Below are 22951 nucleotides of genomic sequence, written 5' to 3'. Positions count from 1 at the left end.
GGAGAGTTTAGCAAGATCATCTTACAAGAAATAGAAAGACCCATCAGGGCCTGACCCAATCAGCTTTGTAGGATCTCATTTTAAATGAACAGCCCAAACAGAGAATCATTCATGAAAGGAAGAGGCAATAGATACGGCAAACTTCACTGTTGTCTTATTCTAAGAAACAGCCACAACAGCCCCAGCATTCAGCAACTACCACCCTGATCAGCAAGGAGCCATCAACACTGAGGCAAGACTCTCCACTAGCAAAAGGGTTATGACTTGCCGAAGGCTCAGATGATGGTTAGCATTTTTTGGCAATAATTTTTTTTTAATTAAAAAAATTAAAAGCCCAAGATTAACAAAACATTTGAGGAAAACATCTCTAAGGTAAAAGATGGGGAAGAAACCCTCCTCCAAAATATTGAAAGAAACAGACACTACAGGAAAAGAAAGCTTCAAAACACTTATTAATATCCATAGAAAGATAAGAGAATATATTAAGTTCATGGAACAATAACAGTACATTATAAGATGAACAGTCAAAAGAAAGAAAGTGTTTTCTACATTAAATATAGGACAACAAAAAACAAAAGTGGGTTAGAAAATACAAGCTAAATAAGCTTTCTTAGGGGGCTGTAAGATGGTGAAATTGATATGTGTATGTATTTTTATTACTTCACAAATTCATAGTCCTGAGGAAGAATTTGTGGAGAAATGAATTTTAAGTACATAAAAAACTAAGTAAACCAAAAAGAATCAATAATTATTAACTCCAAGGAAAACTAAAGGTTGCAAATGAAAGAAAAATTAATCATATGTTGCAAAGCTCAAATATGAGTAGCATTTACATAGATATTAAGAGTATAAAACTAAATACAGATATAACGTAGACATTTTATATGGCTACTTTAAAAGAATGATTAGATGGGAACTGTGTCTATGCAGGGGGGACAGTGGGTGAAAATGAATAAATATTATATTCCATGGTAGTGCCTCAACAGCTAATTACTAACACTGAAGAGTCAGAAAGAAACAGTATGAAAAAATTATTAAGATAAACAAAGTAACTCACAGAATGGGAGAAAATATTTGCAAATGAAACAACAAACAAAGGATTACTCTCCAAAACATACAAACAGCTCATGGAACTCAATATCAAAAAAACAACCCAATTAAAAAATGGGCAGAAGTCCTAAATAGACATTTTACCAAGGAAGACATACAAATGGCCAAGAGGCACATGAAAAGATGCTCAACATCACTAATTATTGGAGAAATGCAAATCAAAACTACAATGAGGTATCACCTCACACCAGTCAGAATGGCCATTATCAAAAAATCTAGAAACAATAAATGCTGGAAAGGGTGTGGTGAAAAGCAAACCCTCCTGCACTGTTGGTGGGAATGTAAATTGATACAACCGCTATGGAGGACAGTATGGAGGTTCCTTAAAAAACTAAAAATAGAATTACCATACGACCCAGCAATCCCACTACTGGGCATATACCCTGAGAAAACCATAATTCAAAAAGAGTCATGTACCACAATGTTCACTGCAGCACTATTTACAATAGCCAGGACGTGGAAGCAACCTAAATGCCCATCGACAGATGAATGGATAAAGAAGATGTGGCACATATATACAATGAAATATTACTCAGCCATAAAAAGAAACAAAATTGAGTTATTTGTAGTGAGGTGGATGAACCTAGAGCCTGTCACACAGAGTGAAGTAAGTCAGAAAGAGAAAAACAAATACCGTATGCTAACGCATATATATGGAATCTAAAAAAAAAAAAAAAAAAGGTACTGATGAACCTAGTGGCTGGGCAGGAATAAAGATGTAGACATAGAGAATGGATTTGAGAACACAGGTGGGAGGGGGAAGCTGGGGCAAAGTGAAAGTAGCATCAACATATATACACTACCAAATGTAAAATAGTTGGCTGGTGGGAAGGAGCAGCATAGGACAGGGAGATCAGCTTGGTGCTTTGTGATGACCTAGAGGGGTGGGATAGAGAGGGTGGGAAGGAGGCTCAAGAGGGAGGGGATATGGGGACATGTGTATGCATATGGCTGATTCACTTTGGTGTACAACAGAAACTAACACAGCATTGTGAAGCCATTATACTCCAATAAAGATGTATTACAAAAAAAAAAGATAAACAAAGTAAGTACCAAAAGAAACTACTAAAGAAAGTAGAAAGTGGCTGCCTCTTGTGATAAAGTGGGAGAAGAGGAAAACTGCTTTTTTCCTCCAGTTTTATTGAGATATAATTGACATACCACACCATATAAGTTTAAGGTGCACAGCATAATGATCTGACTTACATACATCATGAAATGATTATCACAGTAAGTTTAGTGAACATCCATCATCTCATACAAATGCAACATTAAATATTAAAAAAAATCTCCTTGCGATGGGAACTCTTAGGTTTTACTCTTTCATATAGAACATGCAGCAGTGTTCATTATATCTATCATGTTATATATTACAAGTACTTATTTATCTTATAAACTGGAAGTTTGGACCTTTTGACTGTCTTTATCCAACTTCCCCTCTCCCCAGCTATTTTTTCTAAATAAGCCATACAGAACTTTCAGACGCTTTAAACCATGTGCTTTTATAACCACTAAAAAACTTAATTTTGAAGGTTTAATGTGAACATATGATTTCTTTACCTTATAGTTACCAAGGTAAGAACTGACTAGAACTTACTTTTGGTAACATTATCAAAGGTCACCTGAAATGAAATGATGCTCTTCTGAAAAGAAAGCAAGCTGAGGTTTACTGAGCCCTGCTTAAGGGGCTCTGTAGTCAGACCCAATGTTAACCTACTTTTCCAACTGATCCCACAGAGGAAGCCTTGACCTTACACTTTTATGTGTGGGAAACAGCAGTTCTGAGACATTGAGTCACACAGCAAATGAGCGATAGCTTGACAATTCTAATTTCTGCCTGATTCCAACACCCTCATTCACTTCTCTGCAGCTAGACTGACTGAAATTAGCCATGTTATTTTAATAAACACTAAAAGTAAGAATTTTTTCCTCAAATTACAAATAAAATATGGAAGCCTTTTATTTGCTTGGCATGGTCTTCACAAGTTATGTGTGATTTGAGAGAAAAGGCCAACTAGTTCACCAGTATAAAAAGATACTTTTTATCAGAGATTTAAGATTCAACTTTAAGTTCAACACACTGATTGATATAGAAAACCCTGGTCAGATAGAGAGACTTGTCAACTTTCCACTACAACTGCTTTTCACTGAAAGGCTGGCCGCAGGACAGCACTCCCAGGAGGCTTGAGGCCCTCACACACTTATGGAGCAGGTGGAAAACTGCTCCACTAAAGCAGCCTTGGAGATTCTGGGCACAGGCTGGAAAGTCAGCCACTGACAAAGGAACCGACAGTATAAGTTCTGATCTCCCTCCAAGTCATGGGTGGCTTCTAAGTGATCTCTCAATCACTGTTTGGAATTCGACCCCTGTTTTGGTATTTGATCACTGGCTTTTTCATTTTCCCTAGTTCTGTGTTCAACCTGGACATGTAATTCTCTGGCAGTTTCTCCCTCCTGGTCCTAGAGCCTAACTTGTGTCTTCCATAAAATAACCTCAGCTAACCCCTCTGTTTATCTCATAGACCTCAGGCCATCCAGATATCACTGACATCAGTGCCTTTTCACTCCCTCTAGCCTGCAAAGTATTTCATCTAAAAACGCCAGTTGAAACGGTATCCACTTTCCGAAGGTCAGTCGAGCTGCTATTTCTCCTCCTTAGAAGATCTCTGAGGAAATGTTTTCTCAACCCCTCTGTAACCTCATGATTCTGTATTTTGTGGACCTTTCTGTACCAATTATTATACGTTATCTTTCAAATTTATTTTTATTTGTATTTTTTTCTGCCCAAAGTGGAAGATACAAAAAAGGCCAGGAACACATCCTGCTTATCCTTGTATTCGTCCAGAAATTCTTGAGCATATTATATACGCAAATTTCTGAGTTAACCTTGCAATGTTCAGCTCCTGCTGTCCCGGACTGACATTACCACACAATGCTTCTCTATGGTTAAAAACATTAATTTTTTAAAAGAGGAATTTAGCTGAGTAAGAAAAAATGTTCTAAAACATCTTGTCAAGTAAAAATATGAATTCTTCAAGATATATTGCGGTTTTTATAACTATGCTCAGTGCGTGATACCAAACCCACAAACATCTTTAGAAAACAGCAGGTTAAAAAGTCAAAAGCGTTTCCTAGTTGCAGATATTCTTGGATATTTCAATACCTGGTTCTCCTAGAAGGGGTGTGGCACATTCAACCATATTCTCTTTGATTTACAGAAACTCACAGGATTCTTCCTCTGAGTTGCACATTCAGGAAATTCTGGAATAAATTCTATCCAGTCTTCCATATTTGCATCTACTCAGACTTGCTGAAAAGCTTGAGCGTATTAGTTGCAGATAGGAAAGGGGAAGGAAAGAGACTTGTTTTTTTATCTTCAAAACCCAGTGAGGTTTTTTTAACGCAAGACCATTTAAGTTTTTTCCATACAATTTTTTAAACCAACAGTGTAAGGCTATATTATAATTAGATCATTCGAATAGTTAAATAAATGTTCATACTTTAAGCTCAGCTGGAAATGTTTCCATATTTCTCTAGTTGCATGGTGTTATACAATTATTTTCTTACTAAATATTGGGCAGTTTTCACATACTGTGCATGGATTCAGAACTGGCATTTCCATTTCAAAGCAAACAGACACTCAGTAATATGAAATAAATCCAGATTATGAATTTTATTACTTTGTTTAATGTCACTCATGACTGAGGACAGTTTCCAATACTATTTGGAGAAGGATAACCAAGTATGGCTTTTTTTTTTTTTTTTTTTTTGTGGCATATCTTGTGGGATCTTAGTTCCCTGACCAGGGATTGAACCCGAGCCCACAGCAGTGAGAGCACAGAGTCCTAAATACTGGACAGAGCAGGGAATTCCCACTATTTGTTCTTAAACTGTGTTTTGACAACACATGTCCTCACATACAGAAAACAGCAGGTTAAAAAGTCAAAAGGGTTTCCTATATGTCTATAGGGGAAACAGAATTTAAATAAATGCACTGAGAGTTCACTGCTCTGTTAATGTACACCAGCACTATCAACGGCACCAGCAGATTTCCAACCAATACAGTGTGTGGAGTTTAGTTTTTACTACAAGATCCCTATAAATTAAAAAATAGCTGTTTTAGAAAGATTGAAAGAAAAAACGATGTCTAATACTAGTTTGTTTTTACTAATTCATTCAACAACAAACACTAAGAATATCTACCACTTGCTAGGCAATCTTCTAGTTGCTGAGGATACCACAGTAAACAAAAACCAATATAGATGACTGTCCCCATGGAGCATATATGCAACAAATAAATCATCAAGTGTATAAGCTATGAGAAAAATAATTAAGGGAGTGATGGGGTGGTGAGGGAGGGGCAGTGATAATATTAACTTTGGTGTTCAGGGATTCGTGCAAAGGAGACTTTAGAGCAAGAACTTGAGGGAAGTAAGGTACAAGTCATGCTGCTCTCTGGGTACGAGCATTCAGGGCAGAAAGAAGAACAAGTTCAAAGGTACTCGAAGAGAGATCCTGCTTCTTATTATGTCTAGATTTGATAGAATAATAAAGTAGTTTCCTTGTTCCGTAATCTATCAGGTTATAATTTTCGATGTGGGGCCCAAAGGAGACGGAGGAAGCTGGTATAAGATTTCAGCTAACCCTCAAATCTGTTTTATGCTACTATGGCCCACAAGCCAAACCTGGGCCATTAAATGTGTTTCTAAATAAAGTTTTATGGAAACACAGCCTCATTCATCAGTTTACACATTCTCTGTGGCTGCTTTCATGCTACAACTGCAGAGTTGCTGAGCGCCCACAGACACCATATGGCTGTAAAGATTAAAGTATTTATTATCGGACCCTTTACAGAAAAAGTGTACTAATACTTTCTCTGTGGAATTCAGAATGCCATCAAAATCAGTGCTACCTGCACCAAAGAGACATGCGACCATGAGTTAAACAAAGCTCAGTAACCTCTGCATAAGGAATGGGTAGGCATCATTTTGTCTAATTAATGAGCATCTTAAACACCCTCACCATAGCCTACAGAGTCTAACTAGAAAAAGGAAAAATGGAGATTCCACTTGTGGTCTAATAAATACATGCTTCTTGGCCAGTTACACATATTTCTTTTAAGTCATAGCAATATAATCATGGAGAAGAGCTTTTTAATTTCTTGGTGATATAACAAGCTCCTTTGTTTACTTTCCTAGCTGCATCCTGGTAATCTGGAAAAAGACTCTGAAGTCAGAAAACTCAATTATTTTCTCTAAAATGGAAAAATAAAAATCTCAAAAAATTACAGCCTTTAACCTTAGGCAGGTTCAGAATAGAAAGGATGGAAAGTCAGAGTTCTGATAAAAAGAGAGAGAAAATGTTCTAACTATCCCAGAGGTGGCCAGTAATGGTGAAGCTTTCTCAGTGTGCCTGCAACATAAACATACTAACCTAACTCCATCAAGATCGAGGTACCACCCACCAGAGATCATTCAAGAAACCACAGCTGCTAGGGGCTCGGTATGCAGAATCTGCTAAATCTTCCAGTGATACTTTGAGAGAGCACTGGGATCTCCCTAATCATTTAAATTCTACAGAAATGAAAGACCTGAGCCTATTCCCGCTCAATGTTTCATTCCACCAGTGTGTATATTTGAGTAATGACTCATACCGGTGCAATTTGACTGTGCATTTACCAATAATACCGATGACTGATGAAAAGCAGACACAGTTAACTACTTTGTCATCCTAATGGAACCAGAAAGGAGTGAGACAAAATATGTGATGCTAAGAAGTTCTCTGCTTCAGTTTAGTCAACACCTAATTTGCTAAAGGGATGCAATCCTATAAAGTATTAATCATGTAATTACTAACCACAAAAGGGTTCAGCTTTTTTTTTTCGATTTCTTAAGAAATATCATTCCTTCTCCCACTAGTCAACTGATGCTTCTTCTAGCAATTTTTTTGCTAATAAAATTTATTTTAGGAGAAAACAAGGCTTTCTAGAAATGATACACCTTTTCAGGGGAAGAGTAGAGAAAACCAGCACAACATAGGGACTCACCACAACAACTACTTAAACAGAAGAGATTTAATCCCTAAATAATTTAATAATTCATGAGGAACATTTCCAGTAAATATTTCAAAAGGACATTCAAAATTCAGGATGTCAGAAAATAATTCTAATTAAACATAATCCCTCCCCAAAGACTTCTCAGTACTGCAAAATGCTTAAGGACAGAAGTTTCTTTGTCAACAACTGAAATGATAAATCTGCTTTTAAAGTATAATATTCAAGGGACTCTGACCTTTTGTGCAACATTCAAAACTCAAAACAATATATCAATAGCAGTGAAGCCTAAAATGTAACAGTGACATACTTTCCCCTAACTACAATAAGCCTTGTATTCCCAAACAGAACGCTGTTATAATGGGAGCGAAGAGCGAAGGCCAAACAGTGTGGGCTGAGCAATACAAACTCAATCGCTGTTGTTTTTCTTTGCTACAAATTGAGATACAGGATAGTGCATTTTGGTGCAAAGTTAGAAACTAACATTAAGGATCTAGATGTGAAATCAAACTTCCAGTTTTAATTTGCTATGCAGAACCTTAACCCAGAATTCCATACAGCACATGGCCCATGCCCCACATTATATCTAAAGAACAGCATTTGCAAAAGTGTATTGAAAGTCCCTACAAACTGTCTCTGTATGCATGGGGGGTGGGGAGGAGCAACAGCAACCTAGCAGGTTTAGAAATGGATACGCTTGAATTTTTAAAAATATGCCACTTAGGAAAAAAAAAACCAAAAAAGAATAAATACATACCCTTGGGGACAGAGTTTGTCAAGCCATCCTGATTTAACCTTTCTTGCAGATGATCCATAAAAACAGGCATAGGGAGATATTACATTTGAGGAAATGATTGATGAATCAGCCTTTCCACTTGTTGAGCTTAGTGGATAACTGTGCCTATTAACAGGGACCAAATTCGCTGCTTTTTGAGTCCTAGATTTATATGGCTTTGAATGTTTTCTTCTTAAACTGTGAAAGCATTCTTCTACTGTTGAATATTCTGATTCCGAAGCAGAGTCTATAGGAAGATTGTTTTTGTCCTCTCGAGGTATCCAAATATCTTCTACTTTGTCTTCACTTACGTTCTGCATCCTGTTATCATATATGCTAAATGAAAAAATAATGGTTTTAATATTTCCCACAGCTCTATGTGACTTAAGCCATTGGTTACTTTTCCTATTTATAAACAACCAATCACAGAAATTTAAGGCCAGGAAAAATGGTGGAGTTCAATTAACACATCTGATAATTTTTAAAACTTCCTGAAAAATAGAAATCTCTCATTATACTAACACATATTTGAATACTACTAGAAGTAGTGTATTTTTTCTTATGTATCATTTAATCTGACCTGTTTATTTTGGGGGTTGGGTGTGAGTGGTGAGGATGGAGACTGCCATATTCTCTGCATCACAATTTAAACGTCTTCACCAGCACCAGTAAGTGGCCAGCCACTTAATGGGCCAGATCATGAACCACTGCCTCGTGGAGAGAGGTACTAGAGATCTTATTTCCACATGTTGCCCCTTCTCTGACTCTCCACTAATTGACTTCAAGGACCCTATGTTCCATCATAATGTCATAAAACAAAGAGTACGTCTGACTGGTGAGAACTTTAGGATTATTTTGCATCACTAATGAGAAAAAAACTGCACCACACTGCTAACTAGAAAACAAGAAAGGGCCAGGGTACATTCAGAAGGTAAAAGCTGTATAACATATAATATTTACTGGAACACATAGTTACTAAGTATATTCCTATAGATTTAAGGAATGACAAAACAGATTGGCTCAGCCATTTATGCATAATAAAACTCATTACAAAGAAGTTTTTGCTAATCAATGAAACAGATATGCCTAGGAGTCAAATTACATCTTTCTGGACGTGGTATTCTAAAAATCATTGCCACCTTAAAGGACTTAACTTGGCCCCTTCCACATTCTGCACTGTAGTAAGTTCATATCAAATGCCTACTGAAGATTCTCAATGATTTAGTCTCATCTTAAGGAAACCCTCAACAGTGTTAGCCTTGGAGAATAAAGGTTAAAATAGACAAATGTTAGGTAATGATGCACTACATCAAGTGCTAATAAAGCTGAGAGAAAAATAAAATTTAAGTTGGTACCTTACAAACTCTATTCAATCTCATGTGTGATCCAAATAACTGGATAATTTTCAAGCTGCTTGTCAATTCTGAACTTCTAATAAAAGGATACATTACATTTGTAAAAATTATGCACCTCACATAGTGACATTTTTGGCACTGTCCCTTTCTTCTTCATAGTAAGGTAACTTTCTATCTTTAAAGTGCAAACATGGTCACCACATATTTGCCACTTTGGGAAAGGGAGAATGGTTTCAATTAGGAAAAGACAAAAATAATGTGCTACAGACTATAGAATCGATTTACAGGCTCTAAATTCAATTACTGAAATGAGTGCTGTTGTCAAAAGAAAGGATTTGAACTTAAACTATTTTCTTAGAAATATAATATGAGCAAGAATTCAACACTGTATATTATATAACATTTTATTCAAAAGAATTAATCATCATCAATCATGTCCTCATACCTTGATTTGACAAAAAATGAGTTTCTTTCAGTTTCCCCTTTGAGTGTTTCTTCCTGGGTCCAAAATTCATTCTTTATGGATCTCTTCTATAAAAAAAAAATACACATTTTTCAGGGGAGCAATATTCTACAAAGATTCACAGTATCCGGGTTTAGTTTTATTAAACAAACGTCAATTGTTTAGATCAATTTTCAATAAAAACAATTTAATTAGGGTGACTATATTAAACAGTAGCCTTTTGATCCCTTTTTCAATATTTTATTTAAATCATTAATAACTCATCATTTCAACTAAGAAAAACAGAAGATGCTAAGAATAAAATTTATTTACTTTTACTTTCCCACTTACTTTTTGTCTTCCAACTTCTCTTTCATCATGACCAAGAAATAAAATAACAAAAGAGCACAAGTAGTGGAGAGGAAAGACTAAGTGATAAACTGAATAATTAAGATTTGTAAATAGTTAGAAGTCTGTCTATATTTGGGTATAAGGCAAAGTAAAATCTAGTAGCTTTTGTCAGTTTGCCTTTCCTTTTTACAGGGGTTTGTCTTATTCTTTTTTTTTAAAGTAACTTGTGGTAAATTTTGAAAACCCACTGATCTGTATTCCTAAAATCAAATTGAAATGTATTTCTGTGATATATTTTTAAAGATATAAATCTGCCATGATTTTACTAAGCAGGATTTCGCTGAATGGAAATTTCTTTTTCAATATAACACATTCTTCAAACAGCTTAAAGGAAAATGAAGAGGCATATATAGGCAGAAAAGCAAAGAATTGAATATGGAAAAAAATTAAAATGTACGGGACTAACCTTGGAATTTTCTAGTCTCTGGAAGAGAAAGGTCTCTCCATAAGGGAAAATGGAAGATGAATTCTCCTCATTCGTATCTTTTGGGGGAATTATAGGATGAGAATAGAAAGATGTGAATAATGTGAAATATTGTTTTAAAAAAGCATGTGTTTAATTATTTTATAGCAATATCACAACTTAAGCTTTATTCTCTGAGAGTCCAAAATTCTGCTCATAATTCTTACCCTCAAATCAACTCTAAGCATGATTTTCTCAATGTATACACCCCTCACTTCACAACCAAAACACATCACTCACTGTTTCTCAAAGTGTGATGTGTCACATTTGTCCTTGCTAACCTATAGGATCCACGTTAATATAAGTAAGCACATTTCCCCATACAATGGAAATTGTCATGGTGTGTTTATAATGTTAATTCCTAAATAAGAGATTAGTTTTAATGGCAGAAAATTAATCTTAATTCTATTATAATTTTAAACAAATGATCATTAAAAGTTCACTAACATAACAGCTAGATGTTATAGCATTCAAAATGTCAGAATCCACTTAATATAATCCCTCTAATACCATAACTACTAATGCACCTGTAAGTAAATTCTTTCAAGAGAATTTCCACAATCCCTGAATTACATCGATCCACAAGAAAGAATTCTCAACACTTGCGTTTTCTGCTGTGGCAAATTTTTTTAAAGGTTCAGTAGTCAAGTGTTTGCTAACAGCATTGAGAAGAATGTTCCTGAACTTGTACACGCAGAATTTTCAAAAAGAAAGAAAAGCCTCTCTCAATGAGCAGTTGACCAGAGCAATGTCAGCCCTTTCCTGTTACCATGGCAAAATTACTTTCCATAAATCTACGCCCTGTAGTTCAGACTGTCAGAAACCACATAATTTGGTTAAATGCTTTCGACTGTGATTAATGATAAATGAAGCCTGGGTAAAAAAATCTTTTTACATTAGCATGTGCAAATTTCCAGGAGTCTGCTTATATATTACTGTCTTTCATTCACTCACCTTTAAAAGTGTCTGGAGTACTATGAACCCTGGCAGACAGTTATTCCCACTATTCCCTATTCCACAGGTGGGCTGCCTTCTTGATCATGATTTTAACACTTGTAAGAGTATCAAATGAGTACTAACTAATTTACAGACTTTAAAAGCTGAGACTCACTTTGTTGTGTCATAGATTTTCCAGTTGAGGTGGGAACATTTCTTCTCTCACGGAAATAGCTTAAGGCAAAGGGAAAAATAGATAAAATACGTAAAAATAGATGTTACCATCTTGAGTAAAGGATTAATTGTAGGCACATATATTCTTTTTGTTAGAAAAACCAATATTCAAAAATAAGTTTGATTTTAATGAACAAATACAATGGCCAAATTCCATAAATGTGTTTTTTTAAATAGCCTTAAAGGAAGAGATTTTATTGGATTTTACAAGTGTTTGCTTCTTACATTTATAATTCACAAAAGTAAAATGAACATATTTGCCCAAGTATTTATGATTTCTTTTGTCTTTAGCTTTACAATATTAAATAAAAAATCTGTCTGGCTCTAAGAGCATAATTTGAAAATACGTAAGACCTCTTCTCAAAGATCTCACAGCCTTGAGAGAGAAATACTACAGGTAGTTAATTAGAAAACAACATAACAGCAATGCCAGAGGAAAACACTGTGGAAACAGAAGATAATGAATACCTACTACCATATGAAAGAGTTCTATTTTTCCATTTAAATATAAGGATCAGGACAGTGTCCTTAACTCCTCTTAAATATAAATATGCCCAAGTAACTATAGGAAAGACTATATATATGTGGTTGTAGTTATCTATTTATTGATATCTATATAAAAGAACAGAAACCAATGAAATAGAATATAAACAAAATTTAAAAATAATGGTAACCAAAAGCTGGTTCTTTGAAAAGATCAATAAAATTTATAACCCTCAGGGAAGGAAAATAAGAATGAGAGACAGAAGAGACAAATTACCAATATCGGGAATGAAAGAGAGGACATCACTACAAATCCTACAAACATTAAAGGGATAATTACAGACTATTAAGAAAAACTTTATGCCAATAAATTCAACAATTTACATGAAATGGAAAAATTCCTTGAGATACAAATGATCAAATAGGACACAAGAATAGAAAATCTTAATATCCCTGTATCTATTAGAAAAATTGAATTCAGTAATTAATCACCTACCCACAAAAAGCTCCAGGCCCAAATACTGCAATGGTGAGCTCCACCAAACATTTAAGGAAGGAATAATACCAATTCTATGTAAACCTTTTCAGAAAATAGGGAAGGAAGGACTACTTCCTAGTTCATTCAGTAAGGCCAGTATTACTAATACACAACCAGTCAAAAACAAAACAACAGATAAATATTAGACAAATAATCCTTATAAATTTAACATGCAAAAATCGTTAACAAAATATTAGCAAATCAAATCCAACAATACATAAAAAGGATAATATATTATGACCAGGTGAGATTTACCAGAAGAAAGCAAAGTTGGTTTAACATGGAAAAATTAATATAATTCACCAAATTAAGAAAATAAAGGAGAAAAATCACATTCTCACAGCAATAGATTCAGAAAAACCAATTGACAAAATTCAAAATCCATTCATGACAAAAACTCTCAGCAAACTAGGAATAGAAAAAAACTTCCTCAACCTAATAAAGGGCATTTATGAAAAACCAACATCATAATCAAAGATTAAAGACTGAATCATTTTCCCTAAGACTGGAAATAAGGCAAGAAGGTGGGCGCTCACTAGTTATATACACATTAGTAGTCAGTGCAACAGACGAAAGAAATAAAAAAAATTCAGATTGGAAAGGAAGGCCTCTTATAAGCAGAAGTCTGTATCTAATCAACAGGAAATCCTTAAAAATCTACCTAAAAGCTTCTCAAACTGCTAAGTCAGTCAGTCTAGCAAGGTACCAGGATAGGGGGAAATATTTTTAAAAATCAATAGTATTTCTAAATACTAGCAATGAACAATTGGAAAAATTGTTTGAAAATATAACTTTTACAATAGCATAAAGAAACATGAAATACTAAGGGGTAAATTTATCAAAATATGGGCAGGATCTGCACACTGAAAATTCTAAAACATTGCTGAGAAAAATTAAAGAAGACCTAAATAAGTAGATATATTATGTTCATGGATTGGAAGACTCAATATCATTAAGATGTGAATTCTCCACATATTGATATACAGCGTCAACATAATCCCAAACAAAATTCCAGTGATCTTTTTTATAGAAATTAACAAGGTGATGCTAAAATTTACATGCAAATAAGAACAATTTAGAATGGTCAGAACATTTAAAAGAAAGACAAAATTGGAAGATTTATAGTATATGATTTCAATATTTAGTCTAAAACTACAGCAATCAAATTTGTGTGGTATTGGTGAAAGGGCAGACATATAAATCAATGGAATTAAACAGAAGTCCACATATACTCCCACACATCTATGGTCCAGTGATTTTTGAAAAAGTATGTCATGGCAATTCAATGGGGAAAGGATAGTCTTTTCAACAAGTGTTGCTGGAATAACTGGATAGCTCAATTTTAAAAAAGAAATGAATATCAACCATTACTTCATACCATACACAAAAATTAACTTGAAATGCAGTTTAGGCCTAAATGTTACTACTAAAACTCTAAACCTTCTGGAAACCAACAGAAGAAAAATTTTGCAACCTTTAAGTATGCAAAGATTTCTTAAATAAGATACAACACCCCCCAAAAAAAAGTTGGACCTTTATGCTGTCACATATTTCTGATAAATGACTTGTTTCTAAAATATAAAAAGAATACTTACAATCTATTAATAGGAATGATTCAATTTAAAAATAGACAAAAATTTAAATAGACACTTTATAAGAGGATACACAAATGTGATAATAAATACGGACTCATTAGAATGGATAAACTTAAGGCTGTAAATACCAAGTGTTAGACAGTATGTTGAATAAATAAAAGGTTTAAATACTGCCAGCAGGAACGCAAAAGGGTACATCCATTTTGGAACACTGCTTGACATTTTCTGATAAAGTTAATTTAAGCTCCCAGCTATTCAATCCTAGAAACTCAAAAGAATTGAAAACATATTTCCAGGGAAATAAAGTTTTCTGGTCTTTCTTCATAGCAGTTTTACCCTCAATAATCAACAACTTAAAACAAACTAAATGTACATCAACAGGTGAATGATAAACAAATAGTGGTATAAGGACCTAAGGGATTACTACCAAGCTTGGGGGTGGGAACTAATAAAAGGATACAAATTAATACTAAACATAATAATATGAATAACTCTCAAAATCATCATGCTCAGCGAAAGAAGCCTGGCACAAAGACGTATATCCTATATGATTCTATAAGGGAGCGTGGAAGACGGATGGACTGTAGAAGGACACTAAGAAATGCTTAGGGTTGATGGAACTGCCACTTCTTAATTGTGGTGATAATTTAATAGGTTTACACATCTTTCAAAACTCATCAAATTATATGCTTTGAATTGGTACAGTTTATTATGCAAATATTATACCTCAAAGAGTTAAAAATGAATTTAGCAAAACTACTCTTCATAGGGTTGATACATAAAATATAAACTATATTGCCAAATATCAGCGAACAAAATGAAATATTAAAAGTGATACCATATGCAAAAGTATCAGAAAAATATAAAAACCCAGGATTAAATCTAACAAAAGATTTGTAAGAACTCACTCCTGAGAAACCATTCCTGAGGAAATTAAAGAAAATCTAATTAAATGGAGGAATATATGGAAGACTGAATACTGCAAAGATGTTAACACTGCCTATGTTTATTTGTAGAATCAATGTAATCCCAATCAAAAGAGTTACAGGGGTGGGTACCTAGGTGGAATTTAACAAGTTGATCTTTAAATTTATAAGAAAAAGCAAAAGACCAAGAATAACTAAGACACCTGAAGAAGAAAGTGAGAAGACTTGCTCTGCTAGGTATCAGGATTTATTTTTAAAGCTATGGTAATGAAGACACTACATTACTGATAGAAGGACAGATATATAGATTAGTGAAGTAGAATGGGCATAAAGGCACCCAATATTCATTTAAGTTAAAACAAAGATGTCAATCTTGAGCAATGAGCAAAGCATGTCTTTAATAAGAAGATGACTTGGATATCCACTTGGTATTAAAAAAAAAAAAAGTACTCCTACCTCAAACTATACCTAGAAATCAATTAAAGGTGGATTATAGGGGCTTCCCTGGTGGCGCAGTGGTTGAGAGTCCGCCTGCCGATGCAGGGGACACGGGTTCGTGCCCCGGTCCGGGAAGATCCCACGTGCTGCAGAGCGGCTAGGCCCGTGAGCCATGGCTGCTGAGCCTGTGCATCCGGAGCCTGTGCTCTGCAACCGGAGAGGCCACAACAGTGAGAGGCCGGTGTACCGCAAAAAAAAAAAAAAAAAAAAAAAAAAAAGGTGGATTATAAATCCCAACATGATAAGCCAAACAATAAAGCTAGAAGAATATAAAACAGAATATCTTCTGTGTCTTAAGATATGAAAAATTCTAACTCTAAAGGAAAGTAATGGTAAATCTGACTAAATTAAAGAACTTTCATTCATTAAAAGTCACCATCAAAGAATAAAAAAGCAGTATGTAGAAGAGGAAAATATATATTCGACAAAGGGCTCATACTCATGGTGCATCAATAACTCTTAAAAATCATTATAAAACACAGAAAATGCAATTCAAAACAACAACGCCCCTCCCTCAAAATGGGTAAATGACTCCAAAAGGTACCACATAAAAGAAGATAGAAACATGGTCAATGACCCATAAATGCGTTAAAAGGTGCTCGATTTCATTAGTCATCAGAAAATACAAATTAAAATCGCAATGAAATATAACTACCCGCCCACCTGTATGGCTAAATTTTTTTAAATAACGAAATTCTGTTGAGGCTATGAGACAAAAGAAATGCACTAGTTAACACTGCTAGTGTTAACATAAGTGAGCATAACCACTCAATGAAGAGAACCACTTTGCATTACCTACCAAAGTGCAAGATAAGCATATACTATGACAGCAACGCTACTCCTAAGTATATATTCAACAGACATACATGTAGATGAAAAGAAAAACCACCCAAATGTATGTCAACATAAAAAAGTTAAAGAAGCTGTGGGAGAATCACACAAAAGAATAACATTCAACAGACAAAACAACAAACTGACATGCAGCCACATGGATGCATCTCATAAACATCAGGTTGAATAAAAGATATCGGACACAAAACGTTACTTGCTGTATGATTCCATTTATATGAAATTCTAGAATAGGCAAAAGTAATTCAGTGAGATCAGTGGTTCCCCAATGCAGGTGATAGGATAATTTACTGCCAATGTGCAAAGGCGATTTTTGAGGGATGACAGAAATGTTCTATATCTTGATTGTGGTCACATGGGTGTATATATTTGTCAAAACTCATCAACCTGTCTATTTAATATCAGTCTTTTTTCTTACATGTAAGTTAGATATAAATAAAGCTGGTTTACACATGTGTGTACATATATATCATTTACATGTAAAATACTAGATGATGTGGAGAATGTGAACTATAACAGTAGAATGGATATCATGATATATCCATATGGGGAAATATTATACAGCAGCGAAAATGAACAGTCTACAAACATAGGTACCAACATAGATTAAGTCTCAAAGTTAAGCAAAATGAACTTAACTAAAAGATTTACTATATGGCTGCATTTTTAAAACCATAAGACAGTCAAAACTACAGTATAGAGAAGGGATTCAAGATGGCGGAAGAGTAAGACGTGGAGATCACCTTCCTCCCCACAGATACATCAGAAATACATCTACACGTGGAACAACCCCTACAGAGCATCCCCTGAACGCCAGCAGAAGACCTAAGACCTCCCAAAAGGCAAGAAACTCCCCACATACCTGGGTAGGGCAAAAGAAAAAACAGAGACAAAAGAATAGGGATGGGACCTGCACCAGTGGGAGGGAGCTGTGAAGGCAGAAAGGTTTCCACACACTAGGAAGACCCTTCATGGGCAGAGACTGCGAGTGTAGGAGGGGGGAGCTTCAGAGCTATGGAGGAGAGCGCAGCAACAGGGGTGTGGAGGGCAAAGCGGGGAGATTCCCGCACAGAGGATCGGCGCTGACCAGCACTCACCAGCACGAGAGGCTTCTCTGCTCACCCCCCAGGGCGGGCGGGGGTGGAGAGCTGAGGCTCAGGCTTCGGTTGGATGAGGACTGGGGTTGGCTGCATGAACAGAGCCTAAAGAGGGCTAGTGTGCAACAGCTAGCCGGGAGGGAGTCCGGGAAAAGGTCTGAAGCTGCTGAAGAGGCAAGACACTTTTTCTTGCCACTTTGTTTAGGGGTGCACAAGGAGAGGGGATTAAGAGTGCTGCTTAAAGGAGCTCCAGAGATGGGCGCAAGCCATGGCTATCAGCGCGGACCCCAGAGACGGGCATGAGATGCTAAGGCTGCTGCTGCCGCCACCAAGAAGCCTGTGTGCGAGCACAGGTCACTCTCCACATCTCCCCTCCCGGGAGCCTGTGCAGCCCGCCACTGCCAGGGTCCCGTGATCCAGGGACAACTTCCCCGGGAGAACACACGGTGTGCCTCAGGCTGCTGCAACGTCACGCAGGCCTCTGCCGCCACAGGCTTGCCCAGCATTCCGTACCCCTGCCTCCCCCTGGCCTGAGTGAGCCAGAGCCCCCGAATAGCTGCTCCTTTAACCCCGTCCTGTCTGAGTGAAGAACAGATGTCCTCAGGTGACCTACATGCAGAGGTGGGGCCAAATCCAAAGCTGAACCCCAGGAGCTGTGAGAACAAAGAATGGAAAGGGAAATCTCTCCCAGCAGCCTCAGAAGCAGTGGAGTAAATCTCCACAATCAACTTGATGTACCCTGCATCTGTGGAATACCTAGATAGACAAGGAATCATCCCAAATCAAGGAGGTGGAACTTTGGGAGCAACAATATATATATATATATTTTTTTCCCTTTTTATCTTTTTCTGAGTGTGTAGGTGTATGTTTCTGTATGTGATTTTGTCTGTATAGCTTTGCTTTTATTAGTTGTCCAAGGGTTCTTTCTGTCCGTTTTTTCTCTTTTTTTTAGTATAGATTTTAGTGCTTCTTATCATTGGTGGATTTGTTTTTAGGTTTGGTTGCTCTATTCTTTCCTTCTTTCTTTCTTTATTACTTTAAAATTTTTTTAATAATTATTTTTTATTTTAATACCGTTATTTTATTTCATTAAATTTCATTTCATTTTATCTTTTTCTTTCTTTCTCTCTTTTTTCCCCCCTATTGTGCTGAGCCGTGTGGATAACAGGCTGTTGGTGCTTCAGCCAGGCATCAGGGCTATGCCTCTGAGGTGGGAGAGCCAATTTCAGGACATTGGTCCACCAGAGACCTCCCAGCTCCATGTAATATCAAATGGCAAAAATCTCCCAGAGAACTCCATCTCAACGCCACAACCCAGCTCCACTCAATGACCAGCAAGGTACAGTGCTGGACACCCTATGCCAAACAACTAGCAAGACAGGAACACAACCTCACCCATTAGCAGAGAGGCTGCGGAAAATCATAAGGTCACAGACACCCCAAAACACACTACCAGATGTGGACCTACCCAACAGAAAGAAAAGATCCAGCCTCATCCACCAGAACACAGGCACTAGTCCCCTCCAGCAGGAAGCCTACACAAACCACTGAACCAGCCTTAGCCACTTGGGGCAGACACCAAAAGCAATGGGAACTATGAACCAGCAGCCTGCGAAAAGGAGACCTCAAATACAGTAAGTTAAGCACAATGAGAAGACACAGAAACACACAGCACATGAAGAAGCAAGGTAAAAACCCACCAGACCTAACAAATGAAGAGGGAATAGGCAGTCTACCTGAAAAAGAATTCGGAATAATGGTAGAAAAGATGATCTACAATCTTGGAAATAGAATGGAGAAAATACAAGAAATGTTTAACATCAACCTAGAAGAACTAAAGAGCAAACAAACAATGATGAACGACACAATAAGTGAAATTAAAAATTCTCTACAAAGGATCAGTAGCAGATTAACTGAGGCAGAAGAACGGATAAGTGACCTGGAAAATAAAATAGTGGAAATAAGTACTGTAGAGCAGAAAGAAAATAGAATGAAAAGAATTGAGGACAGTCTCAGAGACTTCTGGGACAACATTAAATGCACCAACATTCGAAATATAGAGGTCCCAGAAGAAGAAGAGAAAAAGAAAGGGACTGAGAAAATATTTGAAGAGATTATAGTTGAAAACTTCCCTAATATGGGAAAGGAAATAGTCAAGTCCAGGAAGCACAGAGAGTCCCATACAGGATAAATTCAATGAGAAATACACCAAGACACATATTGATCAAACTATCAAAAATTAAATACAAAGAAAAAATATTAAAAGCAGCAAGGGAAAACCAACAAATAACACATAAGGGAATCCCCATAAGGTTAACAGCTGATCTTTCAGCAAAAACTCTGCAAGACAGAAGGGAGTGGCAGGATATATTTAACGTGATGAAAGGGAAAAATCTACAACCAAGATTACTCTACCCAGCAAGGATCTCATTCAGATTTGTCGGAGAAATTAAAACCTTTACAGACAGGCAAAGCTAAGACAATTCAACACCACCAACTAGCTTTACAACAAATGCTAAAGGAACTTCTCTAGGGAGGAAACACAAGAGAAGGAAAAGAACTAAAATAACAAACCCAAAACAATTACGGAAATGGTAATAGGAACATACATATCGATAATTACCTTAAATGTAAATGGATTAAATGCTCCAACCAAAAGACATAGACTGGTTGAATGGAGACAAAAACAAGACCCATATATATGCTGTCAACAAGAAACCCACTTCAGACCCAGGGACACATACAGACTGAAAGTGAGGGTATGGAAAAAGATATTCCATGAAAATGGAAACAAACTGGAGTAGCACTTCTCACATCAGACAAAACAGACTATAAAACAAAGACTTTTACAAGAGACAAAGAAGGACACTATAATGATCAAGGGATCAATCCAAGAAGAAGATATAAGAATTGTAAATGTTTATGTACCTAACATAGGAGCACCTCAATACATAAGGCATATACTAACAGCGTTAAAAGGGGAAATCGACAGTAACACAATCATAGTAGGGGACTTTAACACCCCACTTTCACCAATGGACAGATCATCCAAAATGAAAATAAAAAAGGAAACACAACCTTTAAATGATACATTAAACAAGATGGACTTAATTGCTATTTACAAGACATTCCATCCAAACACAACAGAATACATATTCTTCTCAAATGCTCATGAAACATTCTCCAGGATAGATCATATCTTAGGTCACAAATCAAGCCTTGGTAAATTTAAGAAAACTGAAATTGTTTCAAGTATCTTTTCCAACCACAACGTTATGAGACTAGATATCAATTAAAGGAAAAAATCTGTATAAAATACAAACACATGGAGGCTAAACAATACACTACTTAATAACCAAGAGATCACTGAAGAAATCAAAGAGAAAATCAAAAAATACCTAGAAACAAATGACAATGAAAACACGACGACCCAAAACATAAGGGATGCAGCAAAAGCAGTTCTAAGAGGGAAGTTTATAGCAATACCATCCTACCTTAAGAAACAAGAGGGCTTCCCTGGTGGCGCAGTGGTTGAGAGTCCGCCTGCCGATGCAGGGGACACGGGTTCGTGCCCCGGTCTGGGAAGATCCCACATGCCGCGGAGCGGCTGGGCCCGTGAGCCATGGCCACTGAGCCTGCGCGTCCGGAGCCTGTCCTCCGCAGCGGGAGAGGCCACAACAGTGAGAGGCCCGCGTAACGCATAAAAAAAAAAAAAAAAAAAAAAAAAAAAGAAACAAGAAACATCTCAAATAAACAGCCCAAACTTACAACTAATACAATTAGAGAAAGAAGAACAAAAAAACCCCAAAGTTAGCAGAAGGAAAGTAATCATAAAGATCAGATCAGAAATAAAAGGAAAAGAAATGAAGGAAACAATAGCAAAGATCAATAAAACTAAAAGATGGTTCTTTGAGAAGATAAATAAAACTGATAAACCATTAGTCAGACGCATCAAGAAAAAAAGGAAGACTCCAATCAACAGAATTAGAAATGAAAAAGGAGAAGCAACAACTGATACTGCAGAAATACAAAGGATCATGAGAGATTACTACAAGCAACTATATGCCAATAAAGTGGACAAATTTAAAGAAATGGACAAATTCTTAGAAACGCAAAACCTTCCGAGACTGAACCAGGAAGAAATAGAAAATATGAACAGACCAATCACAAGCACTGAAATTGAAACTGAGATTAAAAATCTTCCAATAGGGCTTCCCTGGTGGCGCAGTGGTTGAGAGTCCGCCTGCCGATACAGGGGACACGGGTTCGTGACCTGGTCTGGGAGGATCCCACATGCCGCGGAGCGGCTGGGCCTGTGAGCCATGGCCACTGAACCTGCACATCCGGAGCCTGTGCTCTGCAATGGGAGAGGCCACAACAGTGAGAGGCCCACGTACTGCAAAAAAAAAAAAAAAAAAAAAAATCTTCCAATAAACAAAAGCCCAAGACCAGATGGCTTCAGAGGTGAATTCTATCAAACATTTAGAGAAGAGTTAACACCTATCCTTCACAAATTCTTCCAAAAGATAGCAGAGGGAAGAACACTCCCAAACTCATTCTACGAGGCCACCATCACCCTGATACCAAAACCAGACAAAGATGTCACAAAAAAAGAAAACTACAGGCCAATATCACTGATGAACATAGATGCAAAAATCCTGAACAAAATACTAACAAACAGAATCCAACAGCACATTAAAAGGATCAGACACCATGATCAACTGGCATTTATCCCAGGAATGCAAGGATTCTTCAATATACTCAAATCAATCAATGTGATACACCATATTAACAAATTGAAGGAGAAAACCCACATGATCATTTCAATCGTTGCAGAGAAAGCTTTCGACAAATTCAACACCCATCTATGATAAAAACCCTCCAGAAAGTAGGCATAGAGGGAACTTACCTCAACATAATAAAGGCCATATATGACAAATGCAGAGCCAACATCGTCCTCAATGGTGAAAAACTGAAACCAATTCCACTAAGATCAGGAAAAAGACAAGGTTGCCCATTCTCACCACTATTATTCAACACAGTTTTGGAAGTTTTAGCTGCAGCAATCAGAGAAGAAAAAGAAATAAAAGGAATCCAAATTGGCAAAGAAGAAGTAAAGCTGTCTCTGTTTGCAGATGACATGATACTATACACAGAGAATTCTAAAGATGCTACCAAAAAACTACT

The 22951-nt window shown here is 36.5% G+C and overlaps 1 protein-coding gene across 1 annotated transcript in view; it reads right to left on the bottom strand.

Annotated features, from left to right (window-relative positions):
* Nucleotides 1–22951, bottom strand: part of ARAP2 (ArfGAP with RhoGAP domain, ankyrin repeat and PH domain 2) — a 179080-nt gene that overhangs the window by 147725 nt on the left and 8404 nt on the right. Inside the window, exons 2-5 of the mRNA XM_065877252.1 lie at nucleotides 11720–11778; nucleotides 10552–10628; nucleotides 9738–9823; nucleotides 7920–8273 (exon numbers count right to left, since the gene is read on the bottom strand). Of these exons, the coding sequence (XP_065733324.1) occupies nucleotides 7920–8273; nucleotides 9738–9823; nucleotides 10552–10628; nucleotides 11720–11778 (576 nt within the window). The remainder of the gene's footprint in view (nucleotides 1–7919; nucleotides 8274–9737; nucleotides 9824–10551; nucleotides 10629–11719; nucleotides 11779–22951) is intronic.

This window comes from Phocoena phocoena, chromosome 5 (genome assembly GCF_963924675.1).
Source record: "Phocoena phocoena chromosome 5, mPhoPho1.1, whole genome shotgun sequence".
Taxonomy (NCBI): domain Eukaryota; kingdom Metazoa; phylum Chordata; class Mammalia; order Artiodactyla; family Phocoenidae; genus Phocoena; species Phocoena phocoena.
Note: the sequence above shows the minus strand (reverse complement) of the source record. Positions and strands in the feature narration are given on the sequence as shown.